General features: G+C 48.8%; 1 protein-coding gene and 1 long non-coding RNA gene across 3 annotated transcripts in view; one reads left to right on the plus strand and one right to left on the minus strand.

Moving 5' to 3' along the window:
• ALPK3 (alpha kinase 3) overlaps nt 1-3,537 on the minus strand; it is an 88,733-nt gene extending 85,196 nt beyond the window's left edge. For both annotated transcript variants that reach the window (XM_030578486.1, XM_030578485.1), the window contains exon 1: nt 3,302-3,537. In XM_030578486.1, coding sequence (XP_030434346.1) covers nt 3,302-3,477 — 176 coding nt within the window. In that variant the 5' untranslated portion in view covers nt 3,478-3,537. The remainder of the gene's footprint in view (nt 1-3,301) is intronic.
• A 3,228-nt stretch (nt 3,538-6,765) lies between these two features.
• Nucleotides 6,766-17,189, plus strand: LOC115659191. Its single transcript, XR_004002468.1, has 3 exons — nt 6,766-6,872; nt 15,353-15,357; nt 17,179-17,189. It is a non-coding gene; the product is annotated as an uncharacterized LOC115659191 (long non-coding RNA).
• The last annotated feature ends 3,959 nt before the right edge of the window (nt 17,190-21,148 follow it).

Here is a 21,148-nt window from a genome sequence, read left to right on the forward strand (position 1 = left end):
GAGAACCTTGTCTCCATGAGAGATTTTACACCAAGATATCTTAAATCAGCTCAACATGTAAAACTACACCTTTGACAATGAAGACCTATCCCTAGTCATCTTACGAGTGATTTTGAAGAACTGTCAAAGACTTTTTCACATTCTAAGGTATTTGGAGCAATCAGCTCTCCTTTATCCAGTAAAGATAAAGTTGAAAAAATTCTAGTAGACTGCAATTTTTATTTTAGTTATCACACCAAGGGAGCCTCACAGATCTGTAATTCTCAGATCTCCCTTAATGCATTTTCTTCCATATTATAGAATGAAAATATTATACCTATTTCTCTGGTATAGCAACTGTTTTAAATGAGACTGCAAGTATTTGGGAACAGCTTAGCCACTTCACTCTTAAATTCATTCAGAACTCTGGCATGTATTATCTGGTTTTGCATCTGAGGAAGTAGGTATTCACCCACGAAAGCTCATGCTCCAAAACGTCTGTTAGTCTACAAGGTGCCACAGGATTCTTTGCTGCTTTATCTGGTTTTGATGACCTGTTGTTTTGCTATTTATGACTTTGTTAGAGCATCTCCTTTTGACACTTCATTCTCTTAGTACCTCCATTACCCAAAAAGTATAGGTTTGAGGTAGGTACCTCTAGTATCCTCTGTGGCAAAGACAGATGCAACTTATCTTCTCTGCACTGTTCTTATCCCATCTAAATGCATCTTCACTTCCTGTGATCTAGCTTCAAATTCTCACACACTTCCTGCTTCGAACGCATGAGTTTGTTTTATGTATAAACGATTGTTCTTCAAATTCCCTCGCCACCTAATTTTCAACTTGTACTTTTACTCCTGTAAAATGTAGCGAACAATTTTTTTCTTTCTAGTAAATTAAGACAATTGTTTGCCAAATTCTACTGGCCATGTCATAGCATTCATAGGTTGCAAAAGTGAGATTTAATGCATAATTTGGCCTGCATGATATTTATTACAGTCTGGACACATAAGAAGCAGAGAACCCAGTGTCAGTGTCAGAGCCCAGGCTGAGTTTGAAAGGACAGTAGATGTTTTTACCTGTAAGCAGGGCAATTTTGACAGTCATTGAGAGACAAATGACCAGAATGTCATGACATTTTTCACTCTTCTGAAAAAAGCATTTAAGGACCAATTACTGGACCCAACCAGATTTCCAATCCAGTGTCTAAACTGCCATTTTTTGGCAAGACTCAAGACACTTCTAAAGAGCCAACTCCAGTAGTAGCTGCCTTTCACCCTTGTACTGGAGCCCTCTCCCATGCTCTGTAGAGTAGGACACAGCTCTGTGATCACACTGATCTCCTCAACATGGGCAACCGGCACACCTCTATGCTCATTACTGGACATAGTACAACATTGGATACTGTGGAACTTTGTGGCATACATGTATCACTCCACCATACATTGGGCCCAAGCTACCCAAGGAATCTCCTCCTCTCCACAGAAGCCTTGCAAGAAAACTGCACCCCTCAGGTACAATGGAGCTGTAACAACAAGACTAGGGTGACCAGAAAGCAAGTCTGAAAAATCAGAACAGAGGGTGGTGGGTAATTGCTGCTTACATAAGATAAAGCCCCAAATAGTGAGACTGTCCTTATAAAATCAGGACATCTGGTCACCCTAAACAAGAATGAGATTCCAGAAAGCTGGAGGGAGAGCTTTATTCCAGATATAAATGCAAGGTTCCTGCTCCTTAACTTTCCACCAACAATAAAACCAGAATACCACTCACAGGAGTTACACCTCCCAACCTGAGACTGAAGCAGAGGGCAGCAACAATGCACTTGTTTCTTTAATCATAGAATATCAGAGTTGGAAGGGACCTCAGGAGGACATCTAGTCCAACCCCCTGCTCAAAGTAGGACCAATCCCCAGATAGATTTTTACCCCAAATGGCTCCTGCAAGGATTGAACTCACAACCCTGGGTTTAGCAGGCCAATCCAGGGTTATGTATATGAAGCAGATGGGGTACCTGAGTTTGCAAAATCAGCCCTCAGTTTGTGTAAACAGCTTGCCCAGTCACCCAGGAAATCTGTGACAGAACTAGGATTGTCGCACCAAATACAAGCTCATTCTTCCTCTCTTGAGGATTACTGCCAGCCAGTGCCTTCACAGCTCCTGAGTACAAAGCTATGTGTTATTCCAAAGGACTATTCTATCATTCAGAAACAAGTGCCTCATTGAGCCAATGCCTCTCCACTGTGGGCCCTGAAGTGTCATTCTTTTTATCTATGTATAAGTCATCCATCAAAGTATATTACTAGGTGCTTATACAAGAGTTACAACAAAGCTTCCCAAGTTCCACAGAAACCCAGCAACTGTTTGAGGATCAGGGGAGTGGGGGAAAGGGACCCACTGTAGGTAGAAATGAAGCACTGCACTTTTTGGCCTTTCTGCCATTACATTTCCCATTACAGATAGAAGAAGCATGCTATTCCTCTTCTGCTTCCTACAATATTCATTGCTATTGCTCACTGATGCCATTTGTGTTTCTATGTTAGTTACCTGAGTGTAATGCACAGTGTGAGCTCACCTGCACTTCAGTGCAAGTCTTGATAATAGCATTCCCTAGGGATAGTACCTAAACTGGCTGCCAGAATGGCTGGTAGTTACACAAATGCACCCAGGGAAATAATCTCACAAGGGGAGAGGTGAAATGACCCAACACCCTACATAGGCCACACATGCATCAGATCAGACAGTATGGATTATCCATTCCCATTCTTACACACAGGCCCAGCTGTCTTCAGCCAGCTTTAGGCCCAGTACTGCACCTGGGACAGTTACAAATGGAACTTCCCTAGGGGGCAGGCTCTGACTGTGCCCTGGCTAGTCCCGGCTGGGAGGCCACAGGTGCCCTGGAAGGGACAAAGCACTGGGGTTTGGCCAGCACTGACCCTGGATCCGACACGTGGGCGCTCCTTTAAGGGCGGCCCTCTCCACCGCGGGACCCTTGGCCGCTGCCCCACGTGCCAGGGACCGGACCGGCAGCCCCTCCACCCAGCGTCCTTCAGGCCCGGGCTGCGTCAAGCTGCAGCTGCAGGGCGCAAGGAGCTTCAGGGCCAAATGCCGAGGCCGCCGCCGCAGCCACAGCGCCCGCCCACCCGCGGGGCCCCCGCTGCCCCCACCGGCCTGGCCTCCAGCCTCGCTCTTAGGCACCCCCAGCCCGGCCCTCACCCCCTTCCCCGGCCCCGCAGACACCAGCGGCCCAGCCCCGTCACTCGCCGGACATTGCTGGACCCAGCCCCGCGTGGGGCCCAGACCCCCGGCCGGCCCCCACCTGTTCTCGGGCCGGATGCTGAGCAGGTAGCTGCGGCTGTCGGGCCGGGTGCTCCAGCCGGGCCCCTCCCACTCCTCGCTCTCGGCCCCGGGGCCCGGGGCGCTGCTGGGGCTGTAGAGCGAGTAGCGCCCGTTGACCGAGTAGGAGCGGCTCAGGGGTCTCCGGCGGGAGCCCATCTCCACCCGGCGGCGCCTGCCCGCCCGGAGCCCCGACGACACGGGGACTGCGCGTCCCGGGGCCGGGGCGCACTGGGGGAGCGGGCTGCCCGGGGGCGGTCCCCGGCCTGTCCTGCGCCCCCCGCTCAGCGCCCGCCCCTCTCCATCAGCGGCTATTTATAGCAGCAGCGCCTCTGTCAGCATTTCCAGCCCCCGGGCGCCGCGCCCTGCCGCACATGGGGCTGTCACTCACTCGGAGCCGGACAGCCGGGGGCACCCCGCAGCCGGGTTCCGGCACCGGGTACTGGGACATTGGGCACCAGGCCCCCCCGCCTGGGACTCGAAACCGAACACCTGGACACCCGCACTGGGCACAAGGATACCCTGCACCAGGACTCCCGAACCGGGCACTGGGCACAAAGACCCCTGCACTGTGACGCCCGTACTGGACACCGGGATCACCATACTTGGACACCGGGCACATGGACTGCCCGGGACCCCCCAGCTCCAGAACTCCCTCCCCCCCAGACTAGGAACCTCCTCAGACAGGCCATCAGGAGCCCCTCACATCCAGGACCAAGACCCTCTCAAACCTCAGCAGGCCACTGGGACCCCCATGCACTTCATCACAACCTCCTCTCCCCAGCCCCATTCCCCCCAGGCACCATTACTCCCATCCTTAGCCACAGCACTGGGACCCCCCAAATACATACTCCCTGCTCTGCCTGCATGCCAGGCTCCACTCACATTCCTCTAACTGCCTGGACACTAATATCCTCCTTACATCCCAGCCCCGGGAATTGGGACCTCTCCCCACCCATGCACTGCTTCCCACCACCTCCTGCCCCTCTCCCTGTCTGTGCCCAGGGATTCCTCTCCCCCCCACCCATCCCTCCACCTGGGCCACAGGATCACCCTACTCCTCATCTCTGCTCTCAAGCATTGGGGATCTCCCATGACCCTCCCTGTATAATAAGGGTCTAAGGCTGAATTGCATTATCTGGTCCCAGTCACATGACCTGGTTGGAGTGACAAGGTTATTACCCCATCACATGGCAGGGTCAGTGTCCATTGTCCCCAGGGGTTACTGTTACATCTATCAAATGAGGCTAATACATAATGCCAGCTAACCCAGCCCCAGCTAGCCAGGCAATGACTGCTCTCTGTGATCCTCCCTGGCTTTCTGACCTCTCGGCCACTTCTCAAAACAGTGCCTTCTGCAGCAGTTTGCAGGGATTTCCCTATACACACCCCCTCAGTGGGGGTGTAACCCCCTCGAATTTTCCCAACACCCTCCCAGTGATCAACTAGTAGTTATACAGTGTTGCCAATTTAGTCATTGGTTGGAAATTTGAATTGAAATTGAAACATTAATACACACTTTAAAGGCATATACAGTGTATGATATAATACTTGTACCTAAAAAGTATAATAGGTTTGAAAAGTATGAACAAAGACTGACTTCTTCACACAGCTCTTGTTTTTTCTGACAATGTTGGCACACTCATTTCAGCAATGTTGGCCAACCTTATAATTTCAAATTAAGATTTGTAAGCAAGGTCTGAATAAACTCTCACCTGACAGCTAGTGATGAGCCAGGGGACGGGGAAGGCTGCAGGACCAGACTGTATTTACATGAGCTCACCCACTCGTCCTAGGTATCCAGCAGACAGAACTGTGCCACCTAAGTGATCAGTTTTGGCTGATGTTGGGTTACAAACCATTTTAGTATTGAATGGGGGGGGGCGGTCATGAAATGTTGTTATCCTTATTGTATGAGTAAAGGGTAGCAGAACTATACTTATCCTGTCTTGATTGAGGGGGTCACCCTCAATGCTTAATTTTTGCCAGGGCTGAGCCCCAGCCCCTCTAGGCTTGTCAGTTCATAGCCCAGGGACCTCTAGGCTTGCCACATCAGTTATGTAAGTAAAAAACTTGTTTGAGCCCTGGCACCTCTTTCATTACAAATTAAGCACTGGTCACCCTCAGCTGAACTGCATTCCCTAAACAAGAGCTTTGGATGGTGGATCCCAGTGAAGGGGGTGGGGGGATGGGACAGGGGTTTGGCTTGGTGGTGTGGGCTGTGCCTAAGAGTCACAGGCATTATTTGACTTGCCCCTCTCCCCTATTTAAAGATAGAGCTTATTAGACTCCATAGAAAGTCTTTTTTGTTTTGTTAAGTGGTCACCAGAGCGGAAACCATTAATAATCAGGTCTAAGTGCTTAGACCTGCTGCAGGAAACCCCCATGTCTGTGGAAAAGACAGCCCAGCCTGCACTCGCTGTGAGGTTCCCCCAGTGAGAGCTGAAATCACTGAAAGCTGGGTGAAACCTCAATGGACCAACTCACGGAGGTCACAGTGACAGGTGGCAGCAAAAGGAGATGGCTCAGGGCCATCAGCAATGGAGTGGTGAAGTGAATGGTGGCATGACAAACAACTGCAGCCAGTGTAAGCAGCCAGAGCAAGTGGCGAGCAGCTGGAGGAATGAGCAAGATGCCCTCACCCCTCCCACTCCCCCACCCCCCAGGGTGGGAGGGAAACTCATGCAAAAGCACCTCTGAACTCTGGGTCTTCACTGACCAAGGACAACAACTACAAGTGGGGTGTGGTAGAGGGAGAAGGGAGGGACACGTTAAAGGAACATTTGTTTGTTGGGCTGTGTTTTAATAACTTTGCTCCAGAATGCTAGATTTGTGACTAAGAAACTTTTATAAATATACATTTCCTAGTAGGCCAAGTTTTTTTTTTTAAATTCATTATTTGCCAAGGTCATTATCTCACATTGTTGCTATCTCAAGAAGTCGTTGTCTTGGGGAGTTTCTGTACTAAACATTTTTATTAATTAATTAATTTTTACATAGGAACATAAGAATGGCTATATTGGGTCAGACCAATGGTCCATCTAGCCCAGTACTCTGTCTTCCAACAGTGGCCAGTGCCAGGTACTTCAAAGGGAATTAACAGAACAGGGCAATTATTGAGTGATCCCTCCTCTGTTGTCAACTCCCAGCTTCTGGCAAGCAGAGGCTCTCAGAGCACGGTGGTGCGTCCCTGCCCATTCTGGCTAACAGCCATTGATGGACAGATCCTCCATGAACTTATCTAGTTCTTTTTTTTAATCCTGTTATAGTTTTGGCCTTCACAACACCCCCTGGCAAAAAGTTCCTCAGGTTGACCGTGTGTTGTGTGAAGAAGTAGTTCCTTTTTTGGGCCCAAGCTACCCAAGGAATCTCCTCCTCTCCACAGAAGCCTTGCAAGAAAACTGCACCCCTCAGGTACAATGAAGCTGTAATAACAAGACTAGGGTGACCAGAAAGCAAGTGTGAAAAATCAGGACAGGGGATGGTGGGTAATTGGTGCCTACATAAGACAAACCCCAAATAGTGAAACTGTCCTTATAAAATCAGGACATCTGGTCACCCTAAACAAGAATGAGATTCCAGAAAGCTGGAGGGAGAGTTTTATTCCAGATACAAATGTGTGAAGAAGTATTTCCTTTTGTTTTCTCTATGTAGCTTTTACAGATGCCTGTTTTATAAAACACCGACAGTTGAGTGGAGTGAGGCACTACCAACAATGGGGCTGCCATGTGATCAGGACAGAATAGAGAATTTGAACACAGAGTGGAATATCATATGATGAATAACTGAAGAGTTGACCTCAACTTCTTTATCATCACTAGTGGTTTGACCCAATTTTTGTGCTATGTTTCCTGGCATGAAAGAAGTAGAAACTCATCTCTTTCTAGCCCCAGTCACAACAGCGCTACAGTTGAGCATTCTTTTTCCTCATTGAATAGAATTTTGTGTTCTGAAAGAAGTCGCCTTCTGTGTGATCATGCGCATATTATGAAGGAGTGGAAGCACGGGACACATAAGAAGCCACCAAAAATGAATGCATTGCATTTGAGAAGTTAATTAACAGAGTTGTGCAAAATTACAACAAGAAACCAAGAAGAGTGTAGATATAGTGCTTCATAGTAGGCTTGTGTTGCCGGCTGAAATTTGTCTGATGGTTTAAATCTAATAAAATGGTTATGAAACATTTTTCAGTTTTTACTATGGTGCCATGCAGCCCACCTTCTCTCTAACAGTCTCACCTCTCATCGGTCCTCACCCCACCCCTGTATTTTTGAACACCCCCCTAATTTCAATTCCTGGGGAAAACACTGGGGCCTGGTCCTCCATCAACCTGGACCCGTCAGCTGGGCGGGTGTGTGAGGCACCAGTTTCCATTGTCAGTGAGCGAGGCATTGCCTCTGTTAGCACAGGGGCATGCTGAGGGACCAGGGTCACATTCACTTGAGTCTTGCCTTACTCCTGCATGCGAGCCTATCACAAAGGTAATGAGATGTTGGACATTTTCTGAAATCTAGGGCATTTTTGGTTGTCCCTCTCCCAATACCAGGAGAAAATGAGAAGGGCCAAGGAGGAGCCAGGACTGACAGGTCCCCAGGGCCAATGGGGGGAGGCCAGCACTCCAAGTCAGCTGATTGACGGTGGGCAAGCCAATGAGGAAATCAAGAGTTCAGAGCTCTGTGTGAGCTGCTGCTGGGGCTGCCAGGGCAGAGTAAATTAGAGCGAGAGTGTGACGAACTGGGAATGTTCTTAATGTTTTCTATGAATACTGTGTTGGTGCCTCAGTGTCCCCTAGGCAGTTCTTAAGTATCGGGCAGAGCAAAGGGCCAGTGCACCTAAATACCTGGCACTCTGTCTCCTAGCAACTGATGGCCTGGGCCCCTCCCCTGCAAAGGTGCCAGCTGAAGGTGTTGGAGACAAAGAGAGCAGGTGACCTCCTGGCCCGGGAAAGGAGCTGAGCAGAGAGGAGGGGCTGGAAGGGGTTGTTAGTCTGGAGCTGGTTGGGGACGAGGAGTGAAGTGCAGACGTGGGGGGTCTGGCTCACTGCCCCCCCAGAATGGACCCGGCCGAGGGGTCCAGTTCTCTGTACCTACAAGCTCTGTTTTAGACCCTGTTCCTGTCATCGAATAAACCTCTGTTTTACTGGCTGGCTGAGAGTCACATCTGACTGCGAAGTGGGGGTGCAGGACCCTGTGGCTTCCCCAGGACCCCACTGAGGCGGGCTCGCTGTGGGAAGCACACAGAGGGGCAGAGGATGCTGAATGCTCCAAGGAGAGACCCAGGAGGTGAAGCTGTGTGAGCTTCTTGCCCTGAACAAGTCTGCTCCAAGGGAGAGGAGGCTCCCCAAAGTCCTGACTGGCTTGGTGGGGAGCAGTTCCAGAGCATCGCCTGGTGACTCCGTGACAGAAAGAAAGTGCAGCCAGCCTGGAGCTGAGCTGGGGAGAAGGCAGCAACTCAGAGCCAGAGGTGAGCTGGGGAGAGGGCAGTAGCCCAGAGCAATATCCAGAGCCAGAGAAGCACTGGAGTGATAGTGGTGGGATGAGTCTCCTGCTGTCGCAGCAGGATCATGTGCACTGGTCATGGGAGAGGGGGAGAGACAGGCCCCTTTCTCAAAGTCTGTGGAGAAGGCATTAAGAGCCAGACCCAGAGGGGGACGTTGCCGATTGGGAAGGCATTAAGTGCCAGACCCAGGGAGGGATGTGGCCTGACAGGCCAGAACTGAAGGTGGAGGACAGGTTCTGTCACCTAAAGCCCAAACCCATCCTGGGAGAGTGCCAACAACAGCGTCAGAGCAGCACATGCCACCCGGGAAGAAGACAGCAGACTCGTAAATTTATTGTAACTGTAAGTGTATTGCACTTTAGAGACTGCTGCATTGAACTACACCCAACTCATTTCCTCACAGGCCTGACTCTGTGAAGGTTCTTTAATCCCCAAAGAAATAGTTTTGGTGTAAATACTTTGTATGTATGTTTAAGTGAATTGAAGTATTGTGGGTTAATAGAGTGACAAGCAAGTTTGGCATATCCTGGAGTAAGGGCAGCCTCGTCTCTGCCCAGAGTTGCCCACAGAGAGATTGAGGTAAACACCCAGGAGCCCCAGTTTCAGTTGTCCCCGTGTGAGTTGTGCTCACGTGGGCTGGGAGTGGGAGGGAGGGTCAAGGTGGGTAGGAACCGGGGTGAAGTGAATCAGGGCAGGGACTCAGATCCTTTTGTCAGTCTGTTCAGCTGGGGGTACGGTGTGCATAGAGAAAGTCCCATACTACGGTGGGACAAATTCCCTGCTTACCCAAGGGTGAGTGGCCACACTAGAGACTAACAGTTGATGCTGTGGGCATTGCTGCAATGTCTTGTGCCCACGCTGGCAATGTGGCCGTTCAGATGTGGTGCTAAGGTTTCTGGGCGCGCATCCCATGGTTAAGACTGTGAGTCTGTCATGGCGGTCATGGATTCCGCAGCAGCAGCAGTTTGGGTGTGTGGGAGGGGGCTTGGGTCTAGGGGCAGCAGTTTGGGGGGGCAGTGCTTACCTCAGGGTGGAGGCTCCCTTGCTCCTACGGGCATAGCCCTGCAGCTCCTAGGTTGAGGGGCCAGGGGGATCCACACACTGCCTGTGCCCACATGCGCTACCCCTGCAGCTCCCATTGGCTGCGGTTCCCAGCCAATGGGAGCTGCACAGATGGTGCTTGTGGCGGGAGAAGCACGCAGAGCCTCCTGGCCTCTCTGCCACCTCGGAGCTGCAGGAACACACAGAGCTGGGTAGGGAGACTGCCAGGCCTGCCAACCCTCCCCACCACCAGCACCAGCAGGGGTCCCAGGCCTCACGTCACTGCCTGCCCCTCCCCCCAGCACCTGCGGGGGTCCCAGACTGTGTGCTGCTGCCCAGACTCCCCCAGCATCAATGGGGGTCCCCAGTCATGTGCTGCTGCCCTTCCCCCCAGCACAAGCGCCGCTGCCTACCGTCCCCCCATCACCAGTCTCTGGCCATGTGCCACTGCCTGCACCCGCCCCAGTACCAGCTGTGTCCCTGACCACCTCCCCCAGCACCCGTGGTGCCCCCTAACCATTCCCCCACAGAGCACCCACAGACCCCCACCCAAGTTTTAGTTAGGGGTATATAGTAAAAGTCATGCACAGGTCACGGGCTGTGAATTTTTGTTTACTGCCTGTAACCTGTCCAGGACTTTTACTAAAAATACCTGTGACTAAAACATAGTTTTACCCATGGTTCGTAGCACTACAGTAAACTGTGTCAGCCTATTAATACTTTTGCAGAGGATTGCGGTAGAATTTGACTGTCCCTTCTGGGGATTATTGGTGGAAATTATATTAATCCAGCAGTTTATTAAGTAAACTAATTTCACCTTTGCTTGCTCCAGTTTTCTGTCTGGGACTGATGTTCACTCCGTGCAGTAACAAGGCATGGATCCAACTCAGAGGAACACCTCTACCAAATGTTGGCACTATTGCAACTCTCATTTGTCAAGAGGAGGAAAAACGTGCATGAGTTCTGGTGGCATTAATTTTGGCAGCAACTTGCCCCATGAGAAAGCAATTATATGCTTTCTTAAGAAGAGCATGCAAGCTGAATGCAGAGGTGGAGAAGTGGAGACAACTGATATAGTTTCTAATGGTGGAGGAGTCCCCCTACACTGAGTAGTAGTTCTGGACAGGTCCACAAGCAATGCAGACACGAGATGATCAGCAGTGGGCCTAGAATCATAGAATCAGTAATGTAGGGCTGGAAGGACTTCCAGATGTCATCAAGTCCAGCCCCTGCACTGAGACAGGACCAAGTAAACTTAGACCATCCCTGAGAGGTGTTTACTCAAACTGTCTTTAAAACTTCCAATGATGGGGATTCCACAACTTCCCTTGGGAGCCTATTCCAGAGCTTAACTACTCATATAGTTAGAAATTTTTTTCCTACTATCTAACCTAAATCTCCCTTGCTGCAGATTAAAGAGCCCATTGCTTCTTGTCCTACTTTCATGGACATAGAGAACAATTGATCACAGTCCTCTTTATAACAGCCCTTAACATATTTGAAGACTGTTACCAGGTCCAATCTCAGTCTTCATTTCTCAAGACCAAACATGTCCAGCTTTTTAACCTTGTCTCATAGGTCAAATTTTCTAAACCTTTTTAAGATTTTTGTTGCTTTTCTCTGGACTCTCTCCAATTTGTCCAGATCTTTCCTAAAGTGTGGCACCCAGAATTGGACACAGTACTCCAGCTGAGGCCTCACCAGTGCCAAGCAGAACAGGACAAGTACCTCTGCTGTCTTACATACATTGCTTCTGTTAATACACTCCAGAATGATATTAGTCTTTTTTGCAAATGCTTCATATTTTTGACAAAAGAGCATAAGAACGGCCATAGTGAGTCACACCAAAGGGCCATCTAGCTGCAGTATCCTGTCTTCCAACAGTGGCTAAAGCCAGGTGCCCCAGAGGGAATGAACAGAACAAGTAATCATCAAGTGATCCATCCCTGTTGTCCATTCCCAGCTTCTGGCAAACAGAGGTTAGGGTCACCATCCCTGTCCATGATGGCTAGTAGCCACTGATGGACCTGTAGTTCTTTCTGAACTCTGTTATAGTCTTGGCCTTCACAACATCCTCTGGCAAGGAATTCCACAGGTTGACTGTGCATTGTGTGAAAAAAATACTTCCTTTTGTTTGTTTTAAACCTGCTGCCTATTAATTTTATTTGGTGGTCCCTAGTTCTTGTGTTATGAAAAGGAGTAAATAACATTTCCTTATTTACTTTCTCTGCACCAGTCATGATTTTATAGACCTCTATCATATTCCCCCTTAGTTGTCTCTCTTCCAAGCTGAAAAGTCCCAGTCTTATTAATCTTTCCTCATATGGCAGCCGTTCCATACTCCAGTCATAAACATACAGCTAAGGGTAGCATAAAATCCCTCCTTTACCTGTAAAGGGTTAAGAAGCTCAAGTAACCTGGTTGGCACCTGACCAAAAGGACCAATGAGTGGAGAAGATACTTTCAAATCTGTGGGGGGAAGGTTTTTGTTTTGTGTTCCTTTGTGTTCTCTCCGGGTCAGCGAGGAATCAGGGTAGGGAAAATATATCTCCCAAAGCCATACCTGAACTAAAGACCTCTAAGAGTACAAATTGTAAGTAATAGGAAGGAAATGCATTACATTATCTTTTGGTTTAGCTTGTGAATTTTCCCTGTGCTAAGAGCGAGATTTATCCCTGTTTTTGTAACTTTAAAGTTTTGCCTAGAGGGGAAATCCTCTGTGTTTTGAATCTTTTTATTACCCTGTAAAGTTATCTTCCATCCTGATTTTACAGAGGTGATTCTTTTTATCTTTTTTAAAATAAACTTATTTTAAGAACCTGATTGTTTTTCAGTGTCCTAAAGACCCAGGGGGTTGATTTGTGCTCGCTTTGTAACCAATTGGTTAGGATATTATTCTCAAGCCTCCCCAGGAAAGGGAGCGTAGGGGATTGGGGAGATATTTTAAATCACTTGGTGTTGGCAGCAGTACTCATCCAAGGACAAGGAAGGATTTGTGCCTTGGAGAAGTTTTTAACCTAAGCTGGTAGAAATAAGTTTAGGCAGTCTTTCGTGAGGGTCCCCCTCTGTACCCCAGAGTTCAGAGTGGGGAGGGAACTCTGAAACTCCTAATCATTTTTGTTGCCTTTTTCTAAACCTTTTCCAATTCCAATATATCTTTCTGAGATGGAGTGACACATTTGCATGCAGTATTCAAGATGTGGGCGTACCGTGGATTTATATAGAGGCAATATGATATTTTCTGCCTTAAAATCTATCCCTTTCTTAATGATTCCCTACATTCTGTTAGCTTTTTTGACTACCACTGCACTTTGAGTGGATGTTTTCAGAGAACTATTCACAATGACTCCAAGATCTCTTTTTTGAGTGGTAACAGCTAATTTAGACCCCATCATTTTATACAGATAGTGGGAGTTATGTTTTCCAATGTGCATTACTTTGCATTTTTCAACATTGAATTTCACCTGCCATTTTGTTGCCCAGTCACCCAGTTTTGAGAGATCCTTTTGTAGCTCTTAATAGTCTGCCTGGGACTTAACTATCTTGAGTAGTTTTGTATCATCTGCAAATTTTGCCACCTTACTGTTTACCTCTTTTTCCAGATCATTTATGAATATGTTAAATAGGACTGGGCCCAATACAGACCCTGGGGGACACCATTATTTACCTCTCTCCTTTCTGAAAACTGACCATTTGTTCCTACCCTTTGTTTCCTATCTTTTAACCAGTTACCAACCCATGAGAGAACCTTCCCTCTTATCCCATGACTGCTTACTTTGCTTAAGACCTTTTGGTGAGGGACCTTGTCAAAGGCTTTCTGAAAATCTAAAATACTCTATATCCACTGGATCGCCCTTGTCCACATACTTGTTGACCACCTAAAAGAATTCTAGTAGGTTAATGAGGCGTGATTTCCCTTTACAAAAACCATGTTGACTATTCCCCAACAAATTATATTAATCTATGGTGTCTGATAATTTTGTTCTTTACTATAGTTTCAACCAGTTTGCCCAGTACTGACATCAGGCTTACCGGCCTGTAATTGCTGGAGTCACTTCTGGAGCCCTTTTCAAAAACTGGCATCACATTAGCTACCCTCCAGTCCAGAAGTGGCTCCAGGCACCAGCATGCCAAGTGCCTGCCTGGGGCGGCAAGCCACAGGGGGCGCTCTGCCAGTCGCCGCCAGGGCGGCAGGCAGGTTGCCTTCGGCGGCATGCCTGTGGAGAGTCCGCTGGTCCTGCGGCTTCAGCGGACCTCCTGCAGGCGTGCCGCTGAATCCGTGGGACAGGGAACCTCCTTCAGGCAAGCTGCCGAAGGCAGCCTGCCTGCTGTGCTTGGGGCGGCAAATTACCTAGAGCCGTCCCTGCTCCAGTCAGTTGGTACAGAAGCTGATTTAAATGTTACAACAGTTAGTAGTCCTGCAATTTCACATTTGGGTTCCTTCAGAACTCTTGGATGAATACCATCTGTTCCTGGCAATTTATTACTGTTTAGTTTATTAATTTGTTCTAAAACCTCCTCATATTTGTCACCTAAAAAGAATAGCTCATGTTTGGGAATCTCCTTCACTTCCTCAACAGTGAAGACCTATGCAAAGAATTCATTTAGTTTCTCTGCAATGGCCTTATCGTCCTTGAGTGCTCCTTTAGCATCTCGATCGTCCAGTGGCCCCACTGGTTGTTTAGCAGGCTTCCTGCTTCTGATGTACTTTAAAAAAAATACTATTACTTTTTGAGTCTTTGGCTAGCTGTTCTTCAAATACTTTTTTGGCCTTCTGTAGCAGCGTGGTCACCCTGTTCATGCCCTGAAGGGCTTAAAACAGCCCTGGGAGAGGGCTGGGGCAGGGGAAAAGCTAGGCTGATTGGAGGAAAGCAGCCACAGGTGGGGCCATGCCTATAAGAGAGCTGAGGGCCAGAGACTGGCAGAGACTCTCTCTCCAGCTTCTGAGAGAGAAGGACTGGGCTGCCTGGGAGCTGAGAAGGGCACTTGAGGTGGAGCAGTGCTGGGGAAGGGCAGAGGGAGCTCCAGCCTGATAAAACCCCAGGCTGCAGGCCTTGCTAAAAGGCCAAAAAAGATACTGGAGCTGCAGAGGGGCAGCCTAGAGATAGGCATAGGCAGCAGGTCCTAATCCTCTTGCCAGTGATGAGTGGATTACAGACTGCAGTCTGCCCCAGTGAGCGGGGCATATCTCTCTATCAGTGTTACAGAGGGCGAACAATTTATGAGTAAAACAGATTTATTTGGGGTTTGGACCTCTGAGTATTAAAGACAAGAATACTTCTTAAGCTGCTTTCAATTAAACTTGCAGTTTGTGGGACGTGGTTCAGACCTGGGTCTGTGTTTGTGGCCGGCAAGCATGTCTGGCACTGCCAGGCAGGGCTCTGAAGTCTCAAGCTGGCAGGGAAAGTGGGGGCAGAAGTAGTCTTGGCACATCAGTTGGCAGCCCCAAGGGGGGTTCTGTGATCCAACCTGTCACGGTGGCGTAGTCAAGCAGGATCTGTGTACAGCTGATTGCTTTGAGATACTGGTAGTGATTTTAAGTGAGTTTTGGGTGTGGCGGCTGGAGAACAGACAAAGTGGTTACTGGTTTGTTATTTTCTGTTGCTTATTTTGGGGAAGGGAATAGAGGCAGGAAAATCAGCAACATGAGTGAGAGCGAGGCTCAGAAAAAGCTAGAACTGCACAGGTTGCAAATGGCTGAGAAAGAAAACAAACATAAAAGACTGATGGAATTAAAACAATTAGAAATTAATGCAGAAACAGCCAGGGAGGAGGCTGCCCACAAGAGAGCTATGGAGGCAGACGCAGCCAGGGAGGGGTCTGCCCACAGAAGAGCCCTGGGATTAAGAGACAAAGAAATACAGGCCCAGATTGAGGCCCAGAAGCATGAACTAGCTGTTATGGAGTGGAAGAGACAAAACCCTCCAGCTTCTGGCTCCACTTCCTCAAAAATCCACAAATGGGAGTGATTATGTCCACAGTATGATGAATCCAGCAATATTGCCAAATATTTCATCACCTTTGAGAGACTGTGCACCCTCCATGCAATCCTTGAAGATCAAAAGATGACCACATTGATAGCAAAATTGACTGGCAGAGCTCTGGACATATTCAATAAGATGCCTATTGATGATGCTTCAAACTATGGTAAATTTAAGGAACTGGTTTTGAAACAGTTTCAGGTTACACCTGAAACCTACAGGGTTAAATTCAGGAGTCTTAAAAGGGGATCTGGATTAAGGAATGTGGTTTATATAAATAAAATGAGAGACTTGGTAGACAAGTGTGTGAGGGGGAAGGCATTACAAGCTTTGAAGGAATGTGTGATTTGGTTACTCAGGAACAATTCCTGAATATGTGCAGTGATGATGTAAAACAGTATTTGTGGGACAAAAAAGTGAATAAAGTGGGTGAATTAGCTGGATTTGCAGACTCTTATGAAGAGGCACAAGCTGCAATTAAACATAATCCACTGGCAGAAGGGTATAGGGTTGGGAGAAAGCAAAATCACTGTTTTACCCCAGGGAAAAAGGAGGCTGGACGTTCACCTCCCCATTCCCCTGTTACTTGTCCCAAATCTCCTGTACAAGCAGAGGAACCCAAGAGGTGCTATAATTGCAAGTTCACTGGGCACCTGAGGAATAAGTGTCCCTTGCTGAGTGGAAACAGGCAGCAGGTAACACATGAAGCTGCTGCTTCTCAGAGCCCATCTGCTGCCTCTTTCCACAGAGGATTTGTAAAGCTTGCTTCCACACAACCATGCAGTGAGCATATGCATGCTGTTAAACTGAAGGGAAAAGTGCTTCTTGGATTGAGGGACACAGGGGCAGAAATTTCTGTGGTCAGGAGGGACCCGATCCAGGAGAAGGATTTGTTGCCAGGGAAAATGGCAGAATTAGAACCGGTGGGGGGGTTACAAAGTCCTTGCACCTTTAGCTAAAGTACACATGCAAACTAGTCATTTGCCAGCTGAACTGACTGTTGCAACAGTGGCACATAATTTTGCACTGTTTCTACTGGGGAATGATTTCTTTAATTTGTCAGACTCTGTCCCAGGGTTGGTTGGCAGAGAGAAGGAAATTGTGCTATAAGCCCCGGAGTGGAGGGTGACATCATATAGACTGCTGGGGAAATAGGAAGGTGTCTCTTAGATTCCTCTGTAGCAGTAAATAATGCAGCTTTGGGGGCATGGATGGTTGTTGCTAGTTCCTGTAGCCCCAGGGCTCAAGGCACATTCCAGAGGAAGGGGCTGGACAAAGCCAGCTCCTGTCCCGTGATCATCTGCCCAGGGGAGGGGAATGTTCCACCTTCTAGCAGGAGGGCCACCCCAGGAGGGCTGACTGCCAGGAAGCTACAGGTCAGTAGGGGGCAGGGCCTGCCCTGGGGTGCACAGAGACTTGTGTCCCAAAGGTGGAAGTTGGGGTCCTGGTGACCACTGCGGTGGGAACAGACCTCAAGGACTCTGTAGCTGGAAGCAAGCCCAACCTGAGGGAAGGTGGGGAGGGGAATTTTGCTGGCCAGTGAAGGGTCTGTCCTAGCTGGTAGCTGTGAGCCCACAGACGGACCAGGCTCACCTTCCCTTTTGAGGGACACAGGAGTGTCTGACCCAGAGGGGAGTCCAGAGAAGGAAGTCCAGATGGAAGGTGAGGGAGGACCGGAGAGTCTGCCCACCTTTTGTAGGGAGGATCTTTCCCAGGAGGAGGGTGAAAAATCTGCATTTAAAATGCCAGACCCCTCTCCTGTGGATCAGATTTTAAGGGAAAACAGAGGGGTCAGATCTCCTGGAGGGGGAGTCCATCCAGCTGACCTGTTGGGAGCAGAAAGTGGAGTGTCCAAAGGGATCTTACCAATCCAAAGCACTCCAGTGAAAGATGTTCCTGCTACGCTTGTAAGAGATAGAACTGTCTCTTCAAGGCAGGAGGGAGAAAATCTCTGCATGGGTAAAGCGTCCCAAGGGAGTGGTGTCCAGCCCAGAGAAATTCCAGAGGGAGGGGCCGAGGGCAGGCATGGTTACAGTACACCCTTTCCTTGCTCTTGAATAACAAGATCCAACATTCCCTCAAAACTTGCCACCTCTTTACCCCTCACCCATTTTCCCAAAAAATCTTTTATTTTGTTAACATATTCCCCATTACTCACACCAATATCCCTCTTAAGATTCCTAAATTTAATGCTGTATGTTTCAGGGGTACTCTGAAAACTTCACAAAACGGTATGTTTAAATTTACAATAGTCTAAAGCATCTTCAATAGGCATTCCATTGAATACATTTTGAGCTTTACCAGTTAATTTTGCAATCAGGGTAGGAACTCTTTTATCATTAGGGATTTCATGTATTACACACAACCTTTTGAAGGTACTCAGATATTCAGCAACATCATCCTCTTCACTGTATGCAGGACATAAATGTTCCCATTTGTGGATTTTTGGAGTGGTCATGAGCCTTCTGAAGACACCCAAAGTGATAAACTTTGCATTGGATACCACACAATCATTTTATAAAGATGAACATGGGAGTGTGTAGGGTGTTCCCCCCCAGGTACAGAGCATCACAAGTATTTCTGTGGGTAGGCCACATGGAGTTGGGGTTAGGATTTCTATTGGTAGGCCTCTTGGAGTTAGGGTTAGGGTTCCCATGGGTGGGGCTCCCCATCCTAGCATTACAGTTCTCATGGGTAGGGCTCCCCACCCTAGGGCTGGTGTTTCTATGGATAAGGCTCCCTGCCACAGAGTTAGGGTTCCCATGGATAGGGCTTACCTCCCTAGGGTTAGGGTTTCTATGGGTAGGCCGCTTGGAGTTAGGGTTAAGGTTCCCATGGGCAGGGCTTTACACCCTAGGGTTAGGGTTCCCATGGCTGGGTCTCCCTGCCCTAGGGTTAGGGTTTCTTTGGATAAGGCTCCTTGCTGCAGAGATAGGGTTCCCATTGGTGGTGCCCTCTGCCCTAGGGTTAGGCTTGGAGTTACGGTTAGGGTTCCTATGGGTAGAGCTCTTGGAGTTAAGGTTAGAGTTCCTATCTGTAGGACTCCCCACCCTAGGGTTAGGGTTCCCACAGGTAGGGCTCTCTGCCGTAAGGTTAGAGTTCCCATCGGTAGGGCTTCCCATCCTAGGGCTAGGGTTTCTATGGGCATGCCACTTTGAGTTAGGATTAGATTTCCTATGGGAAGGGCTGCCATTCCCAGGGTTAAAGTTCCAGTGGTTAGGTCTCTCCACCCTAGGGTTAAGGTTCCCATGGGTAGGGCTCCCCTCTCTAGTGTTAGGGTTTCTATGAGTAGGCCACTTGGAGTTAGGGTTCTTATATGTAGGGCTCCCCACCCTATTTTTAGGGTTCCTGTGGGTAGGGATCCCTGCCTTATTGTTAGGGTTCCTATTGAGATGGCTCTCTGTCCTAAGGTTAGAGTTCCCATGGGTAGGGCTCACCTCACTAGGGTTAGCGTTCCTATAGGTAAGCCACTTGGAGTAAGGATTAGGGTTCCCATGGGTGGGGCTCCCCATCCTAGCATTACAATTCTCATGGGTAGGGCTCCCCACCCTAGGGTTAGGGTTTCTGTGGGTAAGGCTCCCCACCATAGGGTTCGGGTTCCCATGGATAGGCAAGTTGGAGTTAGGGTTAGGGTTCCTATGGGTAGGTCTCCCCTCCCTAGTGTTAGGGTTTCTATGAGTAGGCCACTTGGAGTTAGGATTCTTATGGATAGGGCTCCCCACCCTAGTTTTAGGGTTCCTATGGGTAGGAATCCCTGCCTTATGGTTAGGGTTCCTATTGAGAAGACTCCCTGTCCTAAGGTGTTGGGTTCCCATGGGTAGGGCTCTCCGCTCTAGCGTTAGGTATCCCAAGAGTAAAGCTCTCTTCCCTAAGGTGAGGGTTCCCATGGATGGGCCACTTGGAGTTAGGGTTAGGGTTCCTATGGGTAAGGCAACCCTTCCTAGGGTTCAGGTTCCCATGTGTAGGCCATTTAGAGTTAGGGTTCCCATGGGTAGGGCTCCCCATCCTAGTGTTTGGGTTCCCACCACTATGGCTCCCCCTCCAAGGGTTACGGTTCCCATGGGTACGACTCCCTAACTCCTAGGGTTAGGATTTCTATGGGAAGGCAAGTTGGAGCTATGGGTAGACTACTTGGAGTAAAGTTTAAAGTTCCTATTGGTATGGCTCCCTTCCCTAGCATTAGGGTTCCTATGGGTAGGCCACTTGGAGTTAGGGTTAGTGTTCCTATGGGTAGGGCTCTCCACCCTAGGTGTAGGGCTCCCATGAGTATGGGCCCCCATCTTAGGGTAGGGTTCCTATGTGCAGGGCTCTCTGTCCTAAGGTTAGGATTCTATGGGTAGGCAACTTGGAGTTAGGATTCCCATGCATAGGGTTCGCTGTCCTAGAGTTAGGGTTCCTATGGGTAGGGCTGCCATTCCCAGGGTTAAGGTTCCCATGAGTAGGGCTCTTCGCCATAGGGTTAGGGTTCCTATCGGTAGGCAGCTTGGAGTTATGGTTAGGGTTACTATTGGTAGGCCACTTGGAATAAAGTTTTAGGTTCATATTGGCACAGCTCTCCGTCCTAGTGTTAGGGTTCCCCTGTGTAGGCCTCTTGGAGTTAGAGTTAGGGTTCCTATGGTTAGGACTCCCCTCTATAGTGTTAGGGTTCATATGGTTAGGGCTCCCCGCTCTAGGGTTAGGGTTTCTATGGATAAGGCTCCCCTCCCTAGGGTTAGGTTCCCATGGGTAGGGCTCACTGCCCTAAGGTTAGGGTTTCTGTGTGTAGGGCTCCCCACCCTTACATTAGGATTCCTCTGGGTAGAGCTCCCCAAACTAGGGTTGCAGTTCCTATAGGTATGGATCACTGTCCTATGGTTAGTGTTCCTATAGGTAGTGCTCCTTACCCTAGAGTTAGGCTTTTTAAGGATACAGTTCCCCGCCCTAAGGTTAGGGTTTTCCATGAACCCCCAACATCTAGCCCTGTATGAAGGTTGTCTTTTTTAATGCTTACCTGTGGGCTTTTGTCACCTGCCACCTTTAAACCTAGTTTAAAACCCTCTTCACTAGGTTGGCAAGTCGGTGTGCAAAGATGCTCTTCCTGTTTTTGGTCTGGTGGACCCCAGCTCTTCCCAGCAGACCTTCTATCTAGAACAGCTGAAGCCCTCCCATTGACACCATGTGCTCAGCCACGCATTCATCTTCAGGATGTGTGTCTCTCTGAAGGGGCACTTACCTTCAACTGGAAGGATGAATAAGAATAGAACCTGCACCCCAAATCCTTCACCTTTGCTCCCAGAGCCCTGTAGTTACAACTGATCTGCTCAGCGTCA

The sequence above is a fragment of the Gopherus evgoodei genome, chromosome 10, assembly GCF_007399415.2.
Source record: "Gopherus evgoodei ecotype Sinaloan lineage chromosome 10, rGopEvg1_v1.p, whole genome shotgun sequence".
NCBI classification, from domain to species: domain Eukaryota; kingdom Metazoa; phylum Chordata; order Testudines; family Testudinidae; genus Gopherus; species Gopherus evgoodei.